This window comes from Odontesthes bonariensis, chromosome 22 (genome assembly GCF_027942865.1).
Source record: "Odontesthes bonariensis isolate fOdoBon6 chromosome 22, fOdoBon6.hap1, whole genome shotgun sequence".
In the NCBI taxonomy this organism is placed as follows: domain Eukaryota; kingdom Metazoa; phylum Chordata; class Actinopteri; order Atheriniformes; family Atherinopsidae; genus Odontesthes; species Odontesthes bonariensis.
The window spans coordinates 2921413-2934476 of NC_134527.1; the positions used below are offsets into that span (position 1 = coordinate 2921413).

At 40.5% G+C, this 13064-nt stretch overlaps 1 protein-coding gene across 4 annotated transcripts in view; it reads left to right on the top strand.

Moving 5' to 3' along the window:
- Nucleotides 1-13064, top strand: part of wdr7 (WD repeat domain 7) — a 153438-nt gene that overhangs the window by 73253 nt on the left and 67121 nt on the right. For all 4 annotated transcript variants that reach the window (XM_075456574.1, XM_075456575.1, XM_075456577.1 and 1 more), the window contains one exon: nt 11559-11672. In XM_075456574.1, the coding sequence (XP_075312689.1) occupies nt 11559-11672 (114 nt within the window). The remainder of the gene's footprint in view (nt 1-11558; nt 11673-13064) is intronic.

Sequence of the window (13064 nt, forward strand, 5' to 3'; positions counted from 1 at the left end):
CCCCTGCATGAAAGGTACTACGTCCAGTAGGGGTCCTTAGGCAAGACCCCCTTATTTACTTGCCTTCCTGTAAGTCGCTTTGGATAAAAGCGTCTGTCAAATGCATAAACATAAACATAAACCTATTCAGTAGCGATACTTAACATATCCAGGCACAGCAGATTAAATGCACCCCAAATGAAAAAAAGAGAAGTCTGAGCTCATGACTCAGGGCTTTCATGCATTAGGTCACTGTGAGCGTTCATAATGGCCAAATGTGTCAGTCTCTCCTGCGTCATGGTGTTGCGTAAAGCTGAGAGAGCGCTCGGATGCTGGGACAGATAGGTGCAGACGGAGCTTAATGCTTAACGGGGCGGGTTTGGGGCTGCAAGGTTTGGAGGATGGACACAACATCCGGGATGGTGCTAACTTCTCGTCCCCTACACACATCCCTCAGTATGTCCAGCTCAAGGCTAAAGGCCTCAGTATGCTTCACCGTCGCTATCCATCAATCCGACTCCGTGGTCACGCAGAGGCTGTTAAACCTTTCGAAGTTCTCCGTCGGGATGTCGGATACCCAAGGCAGTTCACCTCCCGATCAGCAGGCGTCGCTACGCTAGACGACCCAATCTGGGGACGTCTATGGTGATGTTTGATTGATGGTTCACCTTCCGGCTCCGTTCCACTCCTCACAGCGAACGATGGCGACCGAGAGAGAAAGACTGTTGTTGGAGTTGGAGCTCGTTGATGTTGAAATGCAAATAATTTTGACCAAATGTTGACCGGCACACAGTAAACTCTTTCACAAATGGCGGCGTTGTTGTTCTGAGAGGAAGGAGCTAAACCGGGAAAGTGATTCTGGAAATTATGTTGTTAGCCGACCAATCATAGCCCTTGGGGTCTCCGTGAGTCTCCGTCGATAAATCATAAATCAGGCTTTAGCCGCTCTCGTTGAAAGGGGTCAGTTCCAGGTTCCAGAACCCACATCCACTCGTTTGCCCTGAGAACTGCCTGCTCTCGCCCTGGGCTACTTACTGTATGTAGTCAGGCAGGCTGCATATCACATCAAAAGCATAGATCTATGCATAGAGCTTTGCTGATGGAACTGACTGTGTGCCATCCTCCCCTCTTCTGCTGGTGTGAACGGCTGTTTTGGTTAGGTTTGGAGTTGGGTTAGGGTTAGGCGTATAGTCCTGTGACCTTAGGGTAAGGATCCAATGGAAGGTAAAGGTGTATAGAAAAAGACCTCAATGTAAGATCAACTCTTTAATCCATAATGTAAGTATAAAACCTTGTGAAAAAGGGGGAAACTTTATGAGACAATGGATCCCAATAGTGGGAGGGTTATGGTTAGGCATTCAAGGCAAGGCAATTTTATTTATAGAGCACAATTCATACACAAGGCAATTCAAAGTGCTTCACAGCTACATAAAATCACAAGAAGGCAATAAAATAATTTAAAAAATATATAAAAATAAAAATAATTAAAAAATAAAATAATAATAATAATAATAAAAATTTAAAAAAACATTAAAAATAATCATTAATTAATTTATTTAAAAGTGAAGAGTGCAGATAAAATACTTTCAGTTGTGACAGTTGAGGTTAAAGTAAAGCGGAGTGTATTGTGTCCCGGTGGCGATATAGAAACAAAGGTCTGTGTGTTCGGACCCTTTCGTGTCCTTTACACAGGAAGGAGATGGTGAAAAACAATAATCTCTAAAAGCTCGGTTTAAAACGGCGGCTCACTTTGCAACACGCTCTGCTTTATTAAACTTCCTCTGCACTCGCTCTCCTGAGATGCTGAGTGCAGCAGAAGCAGAGTTCTTGGATTTATTTCCCGCTGTTCGCGGGCTCTGTGGCCCTCTGGATCCCCACTCTGTCACTCTCTGTTTGCTCTCTGAAAGCTGTGGGTGTTTGAGGGAAGACACCTGCACACGTCCATTAGGCTTCAGTGCCGAAGAAGTGGCTCTGAGCCGAGGCAGCGACGGAGCTCCTCCGCCTCAGCATGGGGCCGAGCAGACAACACGGAGCGGTGACCTTTCAGCTCTCCTGGAAGTGTTTAAAAGGCTTTAACACAAAGGACACACAAGTTGTTAACCTCTACTCAAAAGGAGAGGAAAGAAGCATCCTTTCAGCACCAAAGTTACCCGTTTTTCACTCCTGTCGCTCAGAGAATAGACTTTAAAACAGCTCTGCTCGTGTACAAGTCTCTTCGTGATCTAGCGCCAAAGTACATCTCTGACATGTTAGAGCCATATGAACCAAGTCGGGCTTCCAGAAGATGTGAGACAGGCCTCAACTCTGACAATGTTTAAATCCAGGCCTGAAAACAGTTCTGTTTAGCTGTGCACATCACACCTGACAGTATTTTATCTGCACTCTTCACTTTTAAATTTATTAATTAATGATTATTTTTTATGTTTTTTTATTTAAATTTTAAATTAAAAAATATATATATATATTTTAAAATGTATTTTTTTTTTAAATTTATTTAAAATATTTTTTAATTTATTTAGTATTTTTTTAATGATTTTATTGCCTTCTTGTGATTTTATGTAGCTGTAAAGCTCTTTGAATTACAAGTGAAGTCCAGGCTGTGAGGACGGACAGGAAGAAAGGGATGGATGGATGGATGGATGGATGGATGGATGGAGAGGGATAGAACGCACCGTAAAGACTCTCCCATATTCATGCACACTTGATTACACAACAGCATTGTTCTTCTTCTTCTTTTACCCTCACTCACGCTTGATCACATCCAATCTCGTGTGAGGAAACAGACGTTTCTTTGATCGCTGAGCAGCATGCGGTGTTTCCCGTTCCCCGCCCACAGTCGCCCACACCTGTTGGTGTTTTACTCCCATCAGCCTGCTGTTGTTTCAGCTCCTCCCCATCATCCTCATCCTCTACTTTTCCTCACCTCCCTCCCTTTTATTTTACTGTTCCCTGTTTTATTCATTTGTTTGATGGAGATTTTCCATCTTTTTCGCCCACCCACGAATGTACTCCACTACACCTTTAAGGCTTTTCCCTCGGTATCCGACACCAAGGCGTTTAAATTTAGACGGTTGTCAGCTTCCTACGCATCCACGCCAAACTTGTTTACATGCAGTGTTGGCTATAGTTACTTTAGAAAGCAGTTAATTAAACTTTTACCAAATGGAGACATTTTTAAGTCCAGGTTAAAAACATTTCTTTTCTCATGCGTCTATGCATGAAATCTGCACGATATCTTTGAACTTATCCGGACTGTTGGTTGTTTTTAAATTAATTTAAATGATTTTACTTGTTTCTCTTTATATTCTTTTATGTATTCTTAATGCTTCTTCCACTCCCTGCTGCAATACTTTTATTTTATGTAAAGCAATTTGAATTGTTTTGGACATGAAATGTGCTACATAAATTGATTTGATTTGATGAATTAGGTTACAACGTTACTATCAATTAAAAGTAATCAGTTACGTTACAGCGTTACCTATTAATGAAAGAATCGCGCTGGAGTACTCCTGCGTTACCGAAGATTAAAAGCCGTTTGCAGCACCTCGCACATGCTGCAGCAAGCAAATTAACTCTGCAGGGTAACAATAACAACAAAGACGGTCAGTTATATGCCACAGAGCATTTTATTATTATTATTTTTTTAAATCACAGAACATCTGATCAAAATTCAGGAGTTGCCCAACGTTTGGTACTCAGCCCAGGCAGCCGATATGATGCAGTTAGAATAGAATAGAAAAATACTTTATTCATCCCCCAATGGGGGAAATTCAAATTAGTAGCTCAACATTTATTTAAATATTTACAATGATTGTATTAACAACAATAAAAATACAAATTCTAGTAAAACAAAAATACTACTACTAACTAATGATAATAATAATAAACGACTAAATAAACAAATAAACAAAAAAAAGTTTAAAAAAAGAGTTATGAAAGTGCATTTAAAACAGAATCTGAGGTAAACAGGTTGCAGATTCAGATCCATTTATGAATTAACGACCAATCAACCATCTAACAAAAAGGCCGAATAAAACTAACAATAAAGCAGGCGAATGACAAATATAGCTGAACTATGAAAATACTATTCAAGTATCACAGGCCTAAACTCAACTTTATTTATAAAGCCTTTTAACACAGCCGTGGCTGAAACAAAGTGCTGAACAACACAAAATACAAGGCATAAAACACAAGAACAATGCAAAAACAACAATAACAATAATAAAACAATTAAACAGTAACACTTTACCTTCGTCCACTTACATTTACTCTTCAAAGTAGTGATTGAAAAAAGCAAAAGAAGACTTTTCACCAACACAGAGAGTTAATGTTGTTCTTGTCCTTTTCGCTGGTGAATTGAAAATAATGTGCGTACTTCCACGATGAAAACGCTGACCTCTCTGCCATCTTGCCGGGCGTTCGAGACGCTCGCACACAGGTGATGTGGGTCAGCAGCAGACGCATCACGGCACAGAAATGTCTGACAAAAAGCAGGCTGCAGTCGGGATTTTAACGCATTACTTTTTTTAAAAAATAACTAAGTTACTGATTACCGAACGCACGAAACTAACGCGTTTCGTTACTCGATAAAAGTAATCAGAGTACTCTAACGTGTTACTTAGTAACATTACTTTGTCACCCACAACAGCTGATGAGGGGGGAAACCATAGCAACAGAGACGGAGAGGGCTGGAAGTACTGTAGTGGGAAGGGTACTGATGCTCAAGGAATTAAAACAGAAAGGTTGTTGCCTCCGTACCGCAGCTTCGTCGAGGCTTATCCCATCAAGGGAAACCCTCAGTAGGAAAGATTATAGCCTAAAAACGGTGGCGAGGACAAACACGGGTTGCATTTGGTGAGGCTTTTCCTCATTATGAGTATGCACTGAGTGCGTTTGTGTGTTTACTGCCGTAAAGGTTAAAGTGGAGCCTCTATGGGAGGGAATTGTTTTTCCAGTTCTCCGGAATATCTTTAGATTTTTACTGAGAAAACAAGAAACGCAGGAAGTAAGTTTTTTTGTAGTTTATGCCGCAGTAGCACATCTCTGGTACTGAACCAAACTAGCCAGCCTTTACTTCCCGAGTGCTTCAGCAAGCTTTGGGCACCCATGACTAGGGATGGGAATTGATAAGATTTTTACGATTCCAATTCCATTTTCGATTCTACTTATCGATTCGGTTCTTTATCGGTTCCCTTATCGATTCTCATTTGGAGAAAAAGGACAACAAACCGGTCGATTAGCATCAACTTTGTTTAGTTTAGAAGTAACACGAGTCGTGACCTTACAAACCCAACAACGGTGAGGTCCACATTGGTCTATCATGGCCTGGGTAATTTAACTCTTCCTGCTCTGGTGAAAGGAGAAGCTGGAGGTAGACGTGAACTGGGGGTAGCACCACCAGCCTCTGGCTCTGAGCCAGTCAGGCTCTGTCTCTCATGATTTCATCTAAATGTAATGCCTGAGAAGGCATTCATTTAACCTTAACCGTTACTAACAGCAGCTTTTACAATGAGGCAAATGCTGCTAACATGATAGGCAGTGTTTGTTAGTTAGTTACCTGCAGTGTTAGCCGAGGACATGCTAACGTTGCTAACGTTGCTGGGTTCAGATTCACCAACGTTAGTCCGGAGCGGATCGAAAACGCGACATTCATTCATAGTTATTGCATGTTGGCAGTATTTCCTCCCTTTGGTGAAATATTCACTTTGCAAGTTGCCCTGTTGTCGTCTTTTTTAGGGATGTGTAATCAAACTTTCGAGCGTTTGTACCGCTTGGGCGCCATGTTTACTGTTGGCTGCTGGCTGCGCCGGACTCGCCACGCAACGCTGCGTGGTGACATCATTCGCGCCCACTGGAATCGATAAGGGAATCGTTTGCTAAATCGCCAAACGATTCCAAGGAATCTAAACACTGGGAACCGGTTCTCAACAAGAACCGGTTTTCGATTCCCATCCCTACCCATGACCCCGTTTACTCCTTCCATGTTCCACTTTTGGTAGTCCAAACATCACGGTTTGGTCCTTTTTAAAGCGGTTCAGATCACTGCACTCGCAGCCTTTTCCTGCTTCCAGTGCATCAACCTTTTTGAACCGACTGTCCACTTGCAGCCGACTCAGATGCTATTGCAATGAGATAATCGATGCTGTTTACTTCACCTGTTAGGGTTTTTAATTCGGCTCTTCTGTGAATGCATTCTTTAATCAATGAAACGCTGTTTATGAGCCACAAGTGTTGACGATTACCGACACCTGACAGAGGAAAGCAGATAATGAACACGGGCCTCCTTTCCTCCTGCTAATGTTGACAGAGCAGCATTATTCATACATACTGGGGAAAAAATAACATAAAAAAATAACATAATTACTGTTTTTTTTTTTGTTTTTTTAAACATATGTTTATTGCACATTTTGTTAATTTACAACATGGAACAAGAAGGTACATAAAAGAAAAAACAACAACGATAATAATAGCAATAATAATTATTTAAATAAAATTAATAAATAAATAACTGGAAGAAGAAAAAGAAAAAAAAAGGACGTTTCTAACCACAAAACAAAATATAATTGCTTGTGTAAGAATCATGGTGGCAGAGAGATAAATAAATGAAAAATATGTGAATAAATAAATGCGTTTATAGAATAGAAAAATACTTTATTCATCCCCCAATGGGGGAAATTCAAATTAGTCAAGTAGCTCAAAAAATTATTAATAATTACAATGATTGTATTTTATTTTGTGAAAATAACAGGAAGTGCGTTGCTCACTGCGGCTAGCTTTAGTAGCGCCGAATTCGTGGGAACAAATTTGTAAACAGCCGGTATTTTGTCAGGTTTTCAACACGTTGGGGATCTAAACGACTACTTTCTCGCCTGAAAATGTTTCAAATGTTGCTAAAGTTTACAGAGTTTAGAGCTTAAGGGAAATCAGCTTCAGGCCGGCTGATTTTGGCTCAGGCAGGAGCCAAATGCATTGTGGGTAAACGCTCTGCATACTGTCTGATCGATGAGTATGCAGTATGTATCTGAAACTTCTAATTGCAAGTCTTCCTTCCATGCATTTAGCTCATACTGTGCATTTTCTGATGAGTAAGATGTCAGCAACCTGTAAACTTCCGATATAAAACCCCTCCTTAAATTATTCTTTATCATAATTTCCTCCAAGGATGAACATGGGGGGGGGGGGTCTAGTAATTAAATTATTTTGATTTGTTTTGACAAAGCTTCTGAACTGAAGGTACTTGGAAAAAATGTTTCCTGTTGAGGCCAAACTTAAAGCTCATAAACATCTAATTTGATTAAATTTGGACTTTGAAATGAAGAAATAGCTGCAAGTAGAAAGAATAAGCGGAGCCGTGGATGCTTCACGGGACACAAAGCGAATGTTTTAAACAGGAGCAGACCGAAGAGAGGAGGAGGAGGAGGAGGTCCTGGAGGTTAACAAGGCATGCTGGGAGCTATGTGTCATGGCTGACATGACAAGCTTGACCTTGGAGCAGGCCAACACGCCCCCACCTCCCCACTCACCCACGCCTCCCCCACCTCTTCCTTTGCCTCAGCTTCTGCATCTCGCCTTCGCAGCTGAGTTACGGGATGTGGATGTTTATGTCTGTAGGAGATGCACAAGCTGACCAGAACCAGGCCGCATTCAGACACAAATTAACTCTTTCTTTTGTTTTTATATAATAATGTGGAGAAAAACCCAACGACAACAGCTCATGAGAATCTTCTTGTCAGAGTCCCAAGAGATTTAAAGCAATTTCTGAGGGTCAAGACTTGATTCTGGGGTTAGGAGTTGGCGTGAGGCATTTAGCCGTTATGGGTAAGAGTAGCGTTGGAGGGCTAGGTAATATATTGTGTGTGGGTGTGAGAAATGTGTGGGTGCGTATCGATGTTGTGCTCTGCTGCAACGTTTAACAAAATACAAAGCTTGTTAACATCTGCTTAGCTCCATCCCTCCCTCTGGTTGGCTCACCTGATTTGAGACTCAGGTGAGGGCTGTCAGGGGGGAGCGACGCACTTTAGACCTAATTAGCCAAATCTACGGAAAAAAAGTCTTGCTGTGTTCAAAACCGTATCATACTACATACTGCATACTACATACTGCATACTACATACTGCATACTACATACTACATACTGCATACTACATACTGCATACTACATACTGCATACTACATACTACATACTGCATACTACATACTACATACTACATACTACATACGACATACTACATACGACATAATGCATATTGCATACTGCATACGACATACTGCATACTGCATACTGCATACTACATACTACATACTACATACTACATACGACATACTACATACGACATAATGCATACTACATACTACATACGACATACTACATACTACATACTACATACTGCATACTACATACTGCATATTGCATACTACATACTACATACTGCATACTACATACTACATACTACATACTACATACTGCATACTACATACTACATACGACATACTACATACTACATACTACATACTGCATACTACATACTGCATATTGCATACTACATACTACATACTACATACTGCATACTACATACTACATACTGCATACTACATACTGCATACTGCATACTGCATACTACATACTACATACGACATAATGCATATTGCATACTGCATACGACATACTGCATACTGCATACTACATACTACATACTACATACGACATACTACATACGACATACTACATACGACATAATGCATATTGCATACTGCATACGACATACTGCATACTGCATACGACATACTGCATACTACATACTGCATACTGCATACTACATACTACATACTGCATACTACATACTGCATACTACATACTGCATACTGCATACTGCATACTACATACTACATACTACATACTGCATATTGCATACTGCATACTGCATACTACATACTGCATACTACATACTGCATACTACATACTGCATATTGCATACTGCATACGACATACTGCATACTGCATACTACATACTGCATACTACATACTGCATACTACATACTGCATATTGCATACTGCATACTGCATACTGCATACTACATACTGCATACTACATACTGCATACTGCATACTACATACTACATACTGCATACTACATACTGCATATTGCATACTGCATACTGCATACTGCATACTACATACTGCATACTACATACTGCATACTACATACTGCATACTGCATACTACATACTGCATACTACATACTGCATACTGCATACTGCATACTACATACTGCATACTACATACTGCATACTACATACTGCATACTACATACTGCATACTGCATACTACATACTGCATACTACATACTGCATACTACATACTGCATACTGCATACTACATACTGCATACTACATACTGCATACTACATACTGCATACTGCATACTACATACTACATACTGCATACTACATACTACATACTACATACTACATACTGCATACTACATACTACATACTCATCGATCAGACAGTATGCAGAGCGTTTACCCACAATGCATTGCGCTCCTGCCCGAGCCGAAATCAGCCGGCCTGAAGCTGATTTCCCTTAAGCTCTAAACTCTGTAAACTTTAGCAACATTTGAAACATTTTCAGGTGAGAAAGTAGTCGTTTAGATCCCCAACGTGTTGAAAACCTGACAAAATACCGGCTATTTACAATTTTGTTCCCACGAATTTGGCGCTACTAAAGCTAGCCGCAGTGAGCAACGCACTTCCGGTTATTTTCACAAAATAAAATACCCGTTGCCTTTTATCATAGGGAAAGCCATTACGATACAATTGGTGCTTTTGTTTTGAAAACAGGAAGTGAACCTACCCTCATTGTAGCTAGCTTGAAACTGCCGTTTTGACAGGAAATGACGATCGGCGACGTCACGTTACGTTGCATCTTGGGTAGTTTGAGTATGAGTAGTAACCTCATGATGCATACCCAACATTTCGGAGAATCTAGTATGCATCCGGGAACTTCTCGCTTACTAAAACTCGCATACTAACTCAAAAAGTTAGTAGGAGAAGTATGCGGTTTGGAACACAGCCTTTATTTCACCAATACTTTAAAGGGATAGTTCGCCTCTTTTGACATGAAGCTGTATGACATCCCATATTAGCAACATTATTTATGAACATTTTCTCACCCCCTGCTGCGTCCTGTGAGCTATCCCTTTAAGACGAATGACTGAATGAAGTTCAGAGCTGCCGTGTTGTTGTTATCTGGGGCTTATGGGAAGCTTTCTACACCCGGGTCACTTGGGATGACGTCATCAACGCGCGCCGCTGCAGCGGTTAACAACAACAGGGCAGCTCTGAGCTAACAGTGCAACAGTACGCGTTCATTCATTCATTGTTCTGAAAGTATTGGTGAAATAAAGACAGATAATGCCTTATTTAGAGGCTGTATTGTCTCTGCCCTGTTTTCTCCCGGTATATGGATATACGCCAATCTCCAGTGATCTAAATATCTTCCGAAGGACGCCAACTTTCACTAAACTGTTCACCATTTTATGCCAGAAATAAGGTCCAGGTTTAAAAAAACAAACAAACTCCCCTTTTAAAAAAAGCCCTGAGCTGTTTGACTTCTTAGTGCTGTAATTGGAAATGTACCAAGTCTTCATCATTGTTCACTTGTTCGTGTTGTCATTAGTATAGTTTGATTTAACCGTACTCACAGCGTTTCCTCGCATCTTTGTTTTGCACATAAATTTCCACGGTTGTTTTCTCATTAAAGGCAAAGAGCATCTAAATAGAATCTGTCTCAGCCTCTGTCGCAGTTATGCATCAGTTATGTTTTAATTAAGTCCAATTAAGTTTTTTATCACTTTAATGTTTTGGAGGAATAATCAACAAAGCGGGCAGCGTATTGGCCTTCTGTCAGAGGCTGTGCGTGCGCATGTGAGCGCGCATGTGTGTGTGAAATAAAGTCATTAAGTGGAGCCGTCAGCAGCGTGTCTGAGCAGGTTAATTGGAACATGAAGAACTGTGTTAACCAAGATTAATCAATGTAATTACACACAGTGTAATTAGTTTTTTTTTTTTTTTTTTCTTAATGGTGCTGTCGGGTTTCCGCATTAATTTGTGTTATTATTCCCATTTTTTGGGGGTTTTTTTTGTATGGGTGGATGCATTTTTCTGTAAAAAATTCACACTTTTCTTGCCGAATGTTTTGCACATTGAGACGGTAATCAGCGTGCGTGTTAAAGTGAATCTGCGTAATTCATTAAGCGGGACGCTCTCCCAAAGATTAGACCGGTGCAGACTCTGTTACCTTCATTAGTGCAGCGCCATTCATTAGCCCCAGCTGCTAATGAAAAGCCACTCTTAATTGGCAATAGAAAGATAAGGGCTTAATGAAAACACTAATATAGATGTGCTCTGTTTCCATGTGTGTGTGTTAATTAATTATCCAGATAACGAGGAGACCCAATAAACCTTTATTAGCTACTTAACCGGGACGGTTAGCCTCATAATGAGGAGCAGCACAGCTTTCCATACATGCATTACCGGCGGATGTTCAGTAGCTGAACTTTTCTCCCTCCCTCTCTTCAGCTGGGACGGCCACGGAGACCGCGCCTCCAGCCCCGCCCCCTCCCGAGGCTCAGCCAATAGAAACCAAAGCTCCCGAGGAGGAGCTGGACGTCACGGATGACGACATCACAGCAGGTAGGAGCCACAGATTCCCCATTTAAGAAGTTTATGGGTTCATGCTTATATCTCAAAATCAAGCAAATTAGAGAAATAAAATCTTAATTTCTGTGTATTTCACATTGTTTCCACTCTATGGTATGAATCGGAATGTGTATCCCACAGCATAACCTTGTGGGAAGGTGCCATGTTGCAGATTTTTGTGAGCACAGTTGAAGCCCACGTCCTCTTTTACACTGTAGCTTCACTGCCTTCAGTCAGTGGGGTTACACTGGAAAAAATGCCCCTCCAAAAAATAAGTAAGAAAAACAACAAATAAAAGACGTTTTTGCTTGAAATAAGCAAAAAAAATCTGCCAATGGAACTCGTGAAAATCGGCTTGTCAAGATTTCTTGAAATAAGATGTGATATTTAGGACTTTTGAGTTAAAAGTGATCTTGAAATTAGCTTAAAAACCTCTTCAAATGAAAAAAAAAGCTTGTTTCATATGATATGTGACTCAAAAAAATTTGTTTTCAAGACTTTTTCATTTAACAAGATATTCCAGATGTATTGTCTTCAAACAAGTCCCTATATCTGGCTGAAATGGTGCTTGTTAGGCAGTTGTGTCTTATATTAAGTGTAATGAGATATTTTGACTAGAAATGAGACAAATATACTTGGTAAGAGTTTGATTTTTTCCAGTGTGATCAACTCAGTCTTATTGTAATTTAGCCAATAATCCGATCCTTTCAGTGCCATGTGACCCCACTGAGTGTATATATATGTATATATATGAATATATATACATATATATATATATATATATATATATAGGACACAGTTGAAACGTCCTCTGTTACCTCTCTTCAACCTTTCTCATCTGAATGTTGAGCTTTCTCCATCATTCTCCGTAATTTCAGACAATGGAATCAAAGCATTTCGTGCTCTTTCCTGCCTGATTGCAAACCCAGATAACAGAAAGAGAGACGCTCATGTGGCCTAACCTCTGGCATGAGGGTCAGGCAGAGGGAGGCTTTACAACATATTTCTCCTAAATGTGGCTCCAGAAGATTTTTGGGTTTTGAATAAAGAATATTTCCCCCCCCAGTGACCTCAGGAGCCTCATCTGGTGTAAATCTGAAAACACAAAGAGCTCATTTATCATTTATTGGCAGCTGAATACTGGCGCTTTGCTCCGGTGAACCTGTATGTAGGTTAAACATGGAGTGTGTGTTTCTTAATCAGTACTGGTGTACACTTTGGGGTTAAAAGCAGTCTGCTGTGCACACACACGTGCACACACACGTGCACACACTCACACACAAAGTGAGGTGAGAAACACCTCTCCCCTGGAAGCGGCTGACACCTACACCACAGGTAGAAACACCCACCTTCCACTCCATTTCTTTGTCACATTTCCCTGAATGT